Source organism: Pezoporus flaviventris, unplaced genomic scaffold, assembly GCF_033815535.1.
Source record: "Pezoporus flaviventris isolate CSIRO_AGI_PZ_B2104156 unplaced genomic scaffold, CSIRO_AGI_Pfla_v1 ptg000006l, whole genome shotgun sequence".
NCBI classification, from domain to species: domain Eukaryota; kingdom Metazoa; phylum Chordata; class Aves; order Psittaciformes; family Psittacidae; genus Pezoporus; species Pezoporus flaviventris.
The window spans coordinates 15,403,585-15,416,356 of NW_026892554.1; the positions used below are offsets into that span (position 1 = coordinate 15,403,585).

Here is a 12,772-nt window from a genome sequence, read left to right on the forward strand (position 1 = left end):
CTCACCACAGTGTAAGAAATTTAAAGGCGAATTTGAAAAACAGTAATGGAAATTCTGTGCAAGTCCTCTACTGAGTTGGCCACAGGGTGTCACTGTTACTCCTGGCAAGCAAAGAAAGATGTTCAATACGCTGCAATACCACCGAGACAGCTCTGGAAGTGTTTAACATCGCTGTGCGTTTTGACAAAAAGAATTAACACCCCCACTCCCAACCCCCAAACAAAACAAAACCAAAACAAAAAACAAAACACACACACACACAACCCCCCCAAACCCCAAACATTTTAAGAAAAATTCTCTGAGGGTGGCTGTGGTGGTCCTTGAGGAATGCTGAGTGGGGACCAAAGTTCTCTGCTACCTTTGCTGTCAGCAGAACTTGGGCCAACACAAAGCATAGAAACCTCAAACCTCCCAGACCCAGAAAAACATCAGGGGCAGCTCTTCTGTGGAGACCTCATAGCAGCCTTCCAGTATCTGAAGGGGGCCTATAGGGATGCTGGAGTGGGACTCTTCATTAGAGACTGTAGTGACAAGACAAGGGGTAACGGGTTAAAACTTAAACAGGGGAAGTTTAGGCTGGATATAAGAAGGAAATTCTTTCCTGTTAGGGTGGTGAGGCACTGGAATGGGTTGCCCAGGGAAGTTGTGAATGCTCCATCCCTGGCAGTGTTCAAGACCAGGTTGGACGAGGCCTTGGGTGGTATGATTTAGCGTTAGGTGTCCCTGCCCACGGCAGGGGGTTTGGAACTAGATGATCTTAAGGTCCTTTCCAACCCTACCGATTCTATGATTCTATGATTCTATAAGATTCTAAGTCAAGCACAGATCAAAGAGCAACATTCTACACTGATCATCCTAAAAGATGCAGAAGAGATTCCTCTCAAAGCACTGCCTCCCATTCCAAGGTTGACTGTGGCTGAAAGACCACAGGATAATCTGAACAGTTCCTATCAGGTGAAGTTCTAGGACTAGTGCAAAAAAGCCGCTCTCAAACCATGCAAGGATTATCTTCCTAAATAATACAGTGGAATAGCCTCAAATTTTGCAAAATAAGTGGGAGAACCCTAACTTCTTCTGGCACAGATTAGTGAAAAAATATTTTGAGCTCAGCAGAGAATCAGTGATGTGTACCAAATCAGGATCTACTTAAAAAGAAAGATGAAGTAGCAATTGTCGTAATACAAAAAGCCTGAACTGTATGTGAAGATGAGAAGGAATTGCTGATGAGAGAGGAGAAAGGAGATGAATTACAGGAATGAAAGTAACACTGTTCCACATACTCCAGTTAACTCTCATTAAAACTGACTTCAGTTGCTGCCGAGAGTCATTTTCAAATGCCACTGCAGTGACCAAGCTTCCATTAGATACAACTGAAATTGAAGCAGACTATAAATGAAGACAGATTTTACTGGCTTGGCTATCTCGTTCTTGTGCTATTCTGATTGTACCAGGACTGGGAGGTAAGCATCTGCTTTGCTAGGTGGTCTATGTGATTGTGCTATCTTGATTATGAATAACTTAAAGGGTTCAATAGTTGTGTATTAAAATATATACGTGTCTGCATATATAACATCAAATTTCCATGTTGTGCCATGCTGTTTTCTTCTTTGCTAGTTTTGAGAACTGTAATTTCAGCACGTTGCAAGTATCTTACATAAACCATCAAATTCTAGGAAGGTGTAACAATCCAATGTAGAGCTTTTAAGATGCAAGTAACTAAAAACAATAGAAATTAGAACATATTTTATGTTACTGCCATGCTTCAAAAAGATAAATGCTAACCTGTTTACTCTTATAAATAATAAACCTTATTTGCTTTACAAAGATTTTATGGGGATTGATCACTTTGTATCTTACACAAGTTTGAATATGTGAAGCGCTGTGACCCAATTCCACATATGCTCTCCTCTGTGAGATTAATCTCCCTAAAATGAATGTGTCAGCTCACAGCATATAACAAACTGCCTGCTTACCTCTTTGTATGTGTAATATTTCATGCTGCAAAACAAGAGGGTTGGTCTTTGGTATAGTCTCCTGGTATCTTGCCACATTAACAGAAAAATCTCAACCATTACTTAAAATCTGGGTTTCCAGTTATTATGGACTAATGAGGTAAAAAAAAATAATAGCATCATATTACCTTCATTTATTTGTAATAATGTATCTCCATTATCCAGAGTGAGGAGAGACTAGGAAAATCCAAATAAAATAATACTGAAACCATGAGGCAGACCCTGGTGTTGGGATACTGGATTTCCTGATTGATTTGGGGCTAGTTTGGGCCTGGTATCTATAGCTTTGTGCCCTTTATTTCAGTAAACTACCTAGTGGTGAATCAATGATTTACATTCATTAGGTTGCTCTGGCTGTAGTAACTCCCACACCATGGTAAATGAAAAAAAAGCCAAACAAACCCAAACAACAAAACAAAAAGATAATGAGGAAAACGGGAGGAAGGAATTGAGTAGTATTCTATTCCTGAGGCCCCATTCCCACATGATGTCACTGTTTTTGTGAGCTAAAGGCAGCCAGTCATGCTGCATGTCTGCAGGAACTGGTAGTTCTGGGAACGAGTTCAGCAGTCAGGAAGCTATACACATTATTTCAGTAAGTCAAAAGATCAAGCCTTACAGACAGTGGTTGTTAAGGTAAATCCATTAACCAAGGTAAAACCAGAGATTCAGTTGTGAGTCTCCTTGCATTCTGCCAGGGATAGCCTGGGACTGTCTGACCCCTGTGCGCATGCAGTGGAGCAGGAATTCCATGTGGCAAACACTGCAACAGGGTAAAAAGCTCTCCTCCACCTGCACTATTACAGCTTGCTTCCCAACAACGCATAATAAAATAGGAGAAACTCCATCAGTAACAAGAGTTGTCTGACGCACAGGATCTAAGCCCAAGCAGAGACCAAAACCACTCATACATTTCATGATAACTATATCATGAAAGTTCTCCCTGCTTGACATCAGCCCCAGAAAGAGTCCTCGTCAAGCTGACAGGAGAAGAACTGAGCATTCAAGGCAAGATTTAAACAACAGGGACAGGAATGAAGTCATCTATACTACATCAAATGTGTGTACATCTGGCAAGGGCAATGGAATATTACGGTATCAAAAACAGAACAGTAAGATTTTCACTAAGAAGATATTTTAATCATAATTCCTAAGTTTAAGATGGAGAAATAAAGAAAATACATGGCTATGCTCATTCAAGAGCCTTTTGCTTTAGGAATGATCAGAGAAACAAGGAAAGGCCAGCTGGAACAGCATCAGAGGGTCTGGCTCTCACGGTCTTCTCAGCCCAAGGCCATACAGCATGATCAATTGCAAATGATAAGCAAGCTCAATCGCTTTTATACTATTCCTTACAGAGGCATGTAGTGGTTAAAACTGAAAGCCGCATAAATATACAATGCAAGGGTCTAGATCTTGCAAGCTTTGGCCAATTTGAACTCCTAGCTTGGTACCAATAGAAAACAAACTATTGCAAACTATTGGGGGATTGGACTAGATGATCTTTCGAGGTCCCTTCCAATCTCTAGCATACTGTGATACTGTGATACTGCAAGATAGTGTTCCAGACAGGCAATGACCTTTCTTTCTGTGCTTTTTTCCTTCACTCACAGCAATTACATTAACACATTAATGGAACCTGGTTATCTATCATGTTTAATTTATCCACTACTGAACCTGCTAAGAAGCTGAAGGAACCTTTGTAAGCAGACATTCTTGCTGCACATTAGTTATGTCTAAGAAGATCAATACCATTCTGTATAATAAAATAACAGTTTTACAATATCTTTGTTAGATAGGCATTATAATACTTCAAGGTAATGGCACATCATTAAAGTAATCTCTCAAGATTATACAGGAAAGCTATGACACACAAGTAGTTAACAGTCATTACTAGCTCCCACTTACCAAGCGGTAACCTTCTTCCAACACCAAACTCCCAATTACACTATAGCAGTACATAAATGCTATTTATACAAAGCTTGAAGCTTGAGTGTTTTATAAATGAGTATGTGGGAAGCATTATGAAATATCAACTGCTAGTTAATATTTAAATTGCTGCTCGTTTACACTTTAGGCAAGTTTCATTGCTGCTGTTGGCGAAGAATTTAATAGTTCGGATTTCAGTGATTCACTTCATGAATGTTTATAAATGGCACTATGTAAACAAACAAACAGAAAACTCCAACTTAGGACAGAGAAATATTCTGGCTCCCAGGGGAAAGAATTGTTTCTAGAGAGAGTAATTTGGGTTTTACCTGCCAAAAGAAAAGGTTCTTTGGTCTGTCTTACAAAAAAAAAAGGTATTCAGGAGGGGAAATACTTCTGTCCCAGGTGTGTAAACCTTACAGAAATCCCTCAGAAATGCCAGAATAATGATTATACACCTGCAGTTTGAAATAACACAGAAGATACTACTGCACTACAAATGCAATCATTTGACTAGTGATGGTTTATGCCATACACATGAACACACCTTGCAAGATTCAATTCCACCAGTAATAGAAGCATCAATTTAAACTATCCTACCCATTTTTCTGAATGAATTTTGAATTTTCTTCTATACAGTGTTCCAGACAGATAGGACAAGGATGTCTTCAGCATGCATGGAGTGAAAGAAACACATTTAAGCCCTACATGTATTCCCAGTATTTTTTCATCACTTTGCCTTGCATGACTTTACACCCACACTGCTCTTCAGAGAGCCCACTCCCAGTTTTCCACTTGTAGCTCCTCGCATCTGAATGAAACTGAGGAGATTAGTACTGCAACTTTGCATGAATTTGGATTCCTTTCATCAGCTTCTGGTCATAAAAACAATGGACTTTCAGTTAAATTCCATAGCTCAAGGTAACACTGGAAAGATGCAGTTTAGCCTTGGAGGCCTGAGAAAGTAGAGAGTCAGAAGTAGAGTTCTGCTGAATATTTTGCCATATTTTGTTCTATTTTGCTTGAATTTGATGGAATTTTCCTAAAGGAAGACACTCATAAAGGATTATGTGGCTCTAGCAAGATGTTCAAAGAGAGAAATTTCAAATTTACCTGCCTGCCATCACTTGCATTGTGTCGCAGCCTCAGCAGTTTGAGAATGAGATTATTGTTTTGCTCATGGTCTGTGGCAGTCCCTCTTGACGAAACTGGATACACTGAAAATATCTCTATAATCCTCACTGGATTATGAATTACAGAAGCACTCTCCTTAAATAATTATTGCTCTAATAATGCCAGTGCTCTCAAGAGACTATCTCTCTCTCCTGTTCCTGTCCTTAATCCTAAAACCTACTCAGTCCTCCTCCAGTGGAAACCTTATCAACCCTTTATTACATGGGCACTTCCACATTCACAGAACAATTCTATCTCTCCCTCCTCCTGGAAGGAATCCTGCCACTTCCTCAGAAAAATCAGGAAGATGACACAATGAGCTGGATTTTGAGGCTGAATTCAGCAATGTAATGCATGAATCAAATAAACTGCTATACAGTGATAAAAAGGCAACAGAAAACATAGAGCAGCTCAGAACCCACCGGAGAAACAGAATTATTTACTGGAGTAACTCAACCTCAAACCAGGTCAACAGTGAGGAAAAATGTGTGAGTGCCAAACTGCTGTTCAGTGAACTACCAGGGTCATGCTGACAAGCTAGTTACCAGTCTTCTGTCAGAAAACACCCTGCAGCAATCAGCAGGAAGGTAGCACCTGGCTTGGCTAGTGCAAGATGGGATCAGCCAATCTCCACTTGGTGAGAGAAATTTGGGGAAACTGTGTTCTTGTAGCACATGTAATTGGGGATTTCTGGACTCTGACATTCACAACTTTAAAAATCAACAGTTTAAATGAGTTTGTTACACAATGCTTAAACTTTAAAATATATATTTTAACTTAAAATATTAAAATTAAGACAACTTATAGGGTAATTTTTTTAAAAACCATTCTGGTGATTTATTATTTATTTTATTCCTAAGAACAGAATGCAGCTGCATGCTTAGAAAACCCACTCTTGGGCATTTAAACTCACTGGGTTTCCATAAGACTTAAGCTCCCAGGTGATCAAAATCTCTTTTAAAAGTATGACATGGGCTCTAAATCACTGCAGTGCTTTTGAAACTTGTACTGTTATTAACATACTCTATTTTCTGCTCATCATAATGTAAATACATTAAAATGTCTGGATTATTAAAATCAGTACTACAGAAATCCATCAGCAAAGTGATAAATTATTACTTAAAATATTCAAGGCATTGAATAGCTACTTACAAGCTATCCTGGCAGCCTGATATTAGCAATGTCATTGTTGCCTCTGACCTGCCACATTGCATTATCTTCATAATTATGGGAATCCAGAATAACAGTTTTGACTGTGATAAAAAGATAGCTTTGAATTGCAGCCATTAAAGAGACCCACAGCATTTTTATTTAGGCATCCCAGAGGATTTATTAGGAGCAATAGCTTCAATTAAAAATTAAGATTCACTTACGTAAATTAGTAAAAGTGGGAACACTGCTTTAGACAGGTAGACATTCTAAGTATAGAGCAAAAATAAACAAATCTCTGAAAGTTTAGTTTCCTTAAAAGAAGTCTGAGTATCCAAATATCTCTGGTTAAAAAAATCAACTTGAAATAGGAAAACAGCCTTCAACATGCTCCTGTAAATTTCTTGCTCTATTTACCTGGCTCAGGTAACCGTGGTTAATTTTTCTCATGCTCTAATAACATACCAGATGGGTCAAATTCAATATAAATAGTCAGAAAACAAGGGATTTGGCTTCTTGTTTCTGCATTAGCGAGACATGCAGAAGAAGAAAGTCTTAGAGCTACGTGAAGACTATCTCTGAATGTAAGAAGACATTCCAGAGATGTTGGTCTAACTGGTAGACAAACTTTAGGTCAGGTTTTTACTTTATTTTTATCTTATCTTTTATCTTATAATTAGTCATTAAAACAATCAGTAGTCTGAAATTGCTTTTGCAAAACAAATGCTAAAGGAGATACCTGAAAGCTTATCCAAGCTTGAAAAATCCTCCAACCTAATTAAAATCACTGGAAGAACCCTGACAGTTCCTTCCTCTGTCTACCTTATGTCACCTTTTTCCTTTTTTCATCCTCCCTGTCATATTAGAAGGAAGTTCTAGGAAAAAACTACCCATAGTAACTGTATGAACTAACTGTGGTCTTTTAAATGTAGTTCAAGAAAAACACGCTGAAAGCAATTTGCATTCACTCATAACTAACAAACCCAAGAAATTTTATTTTGAGAACTATCGCTAAAATCAAAGACAGGTTTATTACTGGAAAAGTCTTTCCTCTGCACATGCATCTATTTTCATTGCTACTACCAACCTTGCTCATAAAATGGTTACTGCAGATATCTAAGCTGGACTATTAGTCATTTATTCTGTCAGGTTCTTCAGTGCTGAGAAGATGAGTCATGTATGACTGAGGGGTGTATTTTCTACATATTACTTGAATATCTGATTATAAGACAATCCATCATCCAAACATGCCATCCCCACACTGGTGGTCAGCCCAGCTCTTTGGTACTAGCTTTTCAGCAGGCCTCATTTTAGTCAGATGCTGGGTACTGGGGGCTGATACACAGGGCTTTAGACTTGCTTTTTCACTTTCATCTACAACAGCCAGAATGTACTCTGCTTCGTGATTTATGCTACTGACACTTGGTACACCCACTTACAGTCACTGGCTCTGCAGTCGATGTAACGAGTAGACTGGCTAGTCTGCTTTTAAACCAGGAACGAGTATGGAAAAGTCCCACTCATTCTGTCACAAACAAGTACATCAGCAGCCCAGCTGGAAGACGGACCCACCACTCCCCCACACTCAGCTCTTTCAGCAAGCTGAAGAGGCAGCAGGCGCTTTCTGCTGCTTACATTTGCCATGCTGGAGAAGTCAGAGCACAGTCTGTGCTGCCCATGTGGAAAAACCTGGACTGCCTTCCCGAGTACAGCAAAACCACAAGCAGTGGCACATCCACACTTCTGATGTGCAGTACCTAAGTCTGTATTTCTCTGTCTAAAGGGTCAGACAAAATAGATCACATCTAGTGGTCTGAATTATTTGTAGTGAATTCTCCATCAGTTTCACATGCTCCCTGCACAATTCTTCATTAGTGAAGCAATCAGGTAGCTGCTTTCAATGGTCCTTGGAGTCCAGGGGGCATCTCATTTTGAAAATCTCCCTGTCTCTGAAGGATCCATAGCCTCCAAATATGCTCTATTATGGCAACAAAAATTATTCATCTTTGTTTCCATTCCCTGAATGCTACCATTTGCAACACTTTGCTTGAAGGAGGTGGGTGTCACCAGCCATTTGGAGACAATCGGCATTTTTCACTGAGCCATGCCTAGCTGCCATTCCACAGAGCCATGAGTTCCTTTTCACCATGACATTTGTCTCTTTGCAGTCTGCTGTCAGTATGCTAGCACTGTGCCACTATAAAGAATGCACTTACAGAGAAAGCACAAAATTTCATTTAAAAGATAAGATGATACATGATATTTGTTGGTCTACATGCTTGAAAAACATCAACTTCACCTTCATCAGTGATTATCTCAAATAAATAATACATGGATTGGACTGATTTACCTTAGGAGAGATCCTGAGACTTTGCAGGAGAAGCTGGGAGGGAATACTAGGGAATGCTGGGTTTATGCAATGCACAGCTGTAAACCTGCAATCCAGACATTCCAAGACAAAATGCAGAGACCTGAAAAAATAAATCCTTTTCACCTCAGCCAAATTAAAACTGCATGTATTTGATTAACTGACCCTTAACCAGTAGAATTCTAAAGGACATTTGGTGCTCTCAAGCAGTACTTTTCTTTTTAGAAAAGAAGACTACTTTTCTGTTTAGAAACCTTATCTGTAGAAATTTGGCTTTGTAAGACTGACCTGTGTAATATCCTCTCCTTCAACTGCAACTGCAAGTTTAAATGAGTTTGCTCTCAGTATTGGTACAACATTATGTAGTACTGTTAAGAAAAAAGTCACGTTTCCAACATTTCTGTCTTTGAAACGATTAGAGCTTAGCCTTATGGTCAAAGGCCTTATTAGCATTGTCTTTACAGATCAGACGACCATTTTTGTGGAATCCATGTTAGTTAAATTGTAGCAGATGGTAATTTTTTCAGCAAACAAAAAATTCTGGTGTGTTGCTTTAGGACAAGATAAGTAAGGCTGATCTTCACGTGTTTACAGATGAGGATCTGCTAAAGCTGCAGGCCTAAAACGCAGATTTCTCATCAACTTTAATTAGCTTCTGTGAACCCCGTATTACATAGTTATTCAAAATCAACCAGGATGAAGAAAAACAGTTTTGCCACTGTTTCTGTTGTTCACGCTCATGCAAAGAGATGTCAAAGTGACTCCAGAATGCTGTGAATTCTGTATCAGTGAGAAACGAACACCAGTCCCTGGAATTACAGAATGACTCAGAAGGACCTGACAGATGGGCAGAGATTTGGACCAGAAGGAATAACCCATGCATGGTCTCAAAAACGTACTTCAAGTTGCAAATGGGAACCAGACAATCCACAAAATGCACTGAATTTTGTAGGCCTGCTTTTTTTTTTTTTTTGTGGTGCTTTATACCTACTCCAAGCAGGAGCTCAGGCATCATTTTACTGAGCCATGTGTTTGTCAAACACTAAACACCATGCCCCTCAGTTACGGTTGTTTTACCCATACCCAGACAAAACACGGAACACCTGAGTCCCCAGCCCTGCATCTCTAGTGGGGATTTAACAGCTTCGTGGGCAGCATCACTTTGCCCAATTCCCTCCTTCCCAACAACGTGACCGAAGCCAAATTCATGGGTAAAGCCAGCAAAAACTGGACCCGCCCTGTATCCCAACCGCGGTTGCCTGCCCCTCCCGCTGCGCGGCTCGCTGCAGGCGGTGGCTCTCCCGTCCGGGGCACTCCGCTGCGTTTTGGGCTAATTCTCGCCTTTCACGGCAGCAGCTGAGCACTTGTGCTGAGGCGGGCAGGGCAGCTGAGGGGGGCAGCTCCGCGGCCCGCAGGAACCTGACGCCCCTTAACCCTCCAGCTAGCACAGCGGGGTGCTTTCCCGTGCGGCAGGCGCGGAGCCCGGCGGCTGCCGGGAGGCCGACAGCTGGCGGGGGGCTGCCCCCGCCCTCGTCTCTATAACGCCGGGGCCACAGCGCACCGCATTGCTCCGGCTGCGGCAGCAGTAGCAGCCCGCTCCCGGCCCCGCTCCCCCCGGGACGCTCGAGGATCAGGGTAGCAGCCGATCCGTCAGGCAGGGAGGCAGGACGTGGGGGCGGGCCGCCAGCACCGCTCCGCTCCGCCTGGGCCGGCAGCGCCGCAGGGCGAGCTCCGCCGCGGGCGCAGGAAGGGGCCGAGCTGCCGGAGGTCCTCGGGGCGCCGGCTCCCAGCGGCCCGGATCCGCGCCGCTTGGGGCTCGGCGGGAGGAGCCGCTGCGGCTGTACCCGTCCCTGTTCGTGCTGGGTCTCCCGGGATGGGCCTCCAGGAGCTGGCGGTGTGGCTGCTGGCGGCGGCGGGGCTTGTGCGCGGTGAGTGAACGCCGGGCGGCACCGGGTAGCGCGGAGTGCGGCAGGGGCGCGGGTGGTGGTGGGGGGGGGGTGTTACTGCGAGGTCCCTCCAGCCCCTTCCCCGCGTCCTGCCGCTGCGGCGGGGCAATGCTGTGCTCTGTCCCGGGTTGCTCCGGGCTTGGGAAGGGACATGGGAGATGAGCAGAGCAGCGGGGAGGGGGGGAGCAAACTCCGCCAAGGCACCTAAATGGTAGCTGGTTCAGAGCAGAGACTGTGGCTTTTTGTGCGGGAAGCACAGGACTGCAAAATAGCGAAGAGGAAAGTCCGTCTAGAGAGGGGACAGGGAGGGCTCACATCCAGAGGATCTGTTTCTACCCTGACCCAGATTCTGTTCGCTCTGAAACTGCCTCTGTCCCTGGTCTGCTCTGCTCCATCCCTGTGGACATGCTCCCTCTTCCTCCACAGGAAAACGGCAGAATAAAGACCCTCCCTGGATTTGAGGTGTAAGAAGGACAGAAATCCCAGAACGTTATCATGTATTAACATAGTGCCTATCACCTTTGCCAGGAACCCCATTCACCCACTTCATTCATTGCTGCATGAACAGAGAACAAAGCAGAGAGTACTTGCCCCAAAGAGTTCTCAATCTGAGGCAGTCTGGGAGCAGGATTTAGTCTAATCTGTGGCCATTTTTATCCTATTGTCTTGCTGATACCCTCTGTGGTATCTGTGTTCTGCTTTTCTGGTTATAGCTATGCCAGGACAGGTGTCAAAGTACTTCTTCACCTCTTCTTGCTGATGGACCAAAGGGTACTGATGTTGTCAGAGCATCATTTAGCATTTAGAATTTACCCCTCCTGGCCAGCCAAGAAATGATCGAAGAGGGAATCCTCCTTATAGGCTGGGATGAAAAGGAAGAACTATACATTTTATTGCAGTAGCTAATGAACTGTATGAATTACAGTGGCATTTTTCTGGGAATGCAGCAGGTAGAACTGTAGATACGTAATATCTGATCGCAGGAAAAGTGTGTATATCCTAGCTTTACTTTCTGATGTGGAATCCTAATTACTTATCTATTTATTCCTATACATGAAGAGTCCCTGCAAGGAGAGTTCCAAAGGAAGCTTTACAAGGAGCTGCTGAAAAACTACAACCCACTGGAACGACCAGTTGCAAATGATTCCCAGCCACTCACTGTCTATTTCACTCTCAGCCTCATGCAGATCATGGATGTGGTGAGTCTGTAACCATCTAGGAAACTATGTCTTTAGAAGAGTAGATTTTTCCATCCTAGAGTGGAGATTCGTGATAGTAAAAGAAGACTTCAAGTTATTGGAAAGCACAAACGATTCAAGACACAATGCCAAGTTTTCATTGCCTTTTAAAAGAAGTAAACTGGAAAGTTAAGTTTGCCTCTTCCTTAGATTTCTTGTCAGTATTTCCAAACCTTCTTAGCAGTACGAAATATTGAAAGTGAAGCCCAAACTGCATTCTTTGCCTTCTGACTCCTTAACTGTGCTTAGAACCAACAAGAAGTGTATTCAGGAGGGATGTGCCAAACCAAAGTTCTTAATTTCTGCTAGTCACTAAAGAGCTTCTTAATTTTGGAGATGTGGGGAGAGGACGGAGGTGTTCTGGCCAAAATCCAAGTTATATTATTTCTTCATTATTGAGACAAGATTGATACATTCTATGAGCTTAAATTTTAGCTGCTATTTGCAACAACAGTTGTTTGGTACATCAATAGATAATCCTACGCAGTGCTTGGCAGGCTTGTAAAATGCACTGTTGGATCTTTTGGGTTCATGTATAAGTAATTTAAGCTCCACTCTGTCACAGCAACACAGAGATGAAACTCTGCATATAAGTGGCTTTACAGTATTCAATTTTACTGAATTTAACTAGCTATGGCCACTAATAAAGAAGTTAATTACTTAAAACCAGTAGTTAACCTGAAAATGACATTATCTTGGCATCAAATCCTTAAAGTTTGAGGCACAACAAAATTAAAAAGCAGAAAGATAGGATTATTCAGTGGCTATTCCATTCCAAGCTGCCAATTGCTAGAATCCAGATACCATTCTGGATCTGAATGTCAGCACACACACACGGAGAACTCTGCAAGTTTAAATGCTCATCGTTTCTATACATGTTTTTGCAAGTTTTAGATTTATTAGTCCTAAGGTGAAAACTAGGATGTGTATTTCCCGGGTGATACTTACTATTCGTGA

General features: G+C 42.2%; 2 protein-coding genes across 3 annotated transcripts in view; one reads left to right on the forward strand and one right to left on the reverse strand.

Annotated features, from left to right (window-relative positions):
- Window positions 1-12,772, reverse strand: part of MYO1E (myosin IE) — a 192,009-nt gene that overhangs the window by 108,700 nt on the left and 70,537 nt on the right. The window contains exon 1 of one of the 2 annotated variants that reach the window (XM_061447079.1): window positions 3,921-3,989. The exons of the other annotated variant lie outside the window; for it this stretch is intronic. Within the exon in view, the coding sequence (XP_061303063.1) occupies window positions 3,921-3,974 (54 nt within the window). The 5' untranslated portion in view covers window positions 3,975-3,989. Of the gene's footprint in view, window positions 1-3,920; window positions 3,990-12,772 lie in introns of those variants that run through there. 2 annotated transcript variants of the gene reach the window in all.
- The window catches only part of CHRFAM7A (CHRNA7 (exons 5-10) and FAM7A (exons A-E) fusion), a 42,149-nt gene continuing 39,612 nt past the window's right edge, over window positions 10,236-12,772 (forward strand). Inside the window, exons 1-2 of the mRNA XM_061447076.1 lie at window positions 10,236-10,559; window positions 11,637-11,776. Of these exons, the coding sequence (XP_061303060.1) occupies window positions 10,505-10,559; window positions 11,637-11,776 (195 nt within the window). The 5' untranslated portion in view covers window positions 10,236-10,504. The remainder of the gene's footprint in view (window positions 10,560-11,636; window positions 11,777-12,772) is intronic.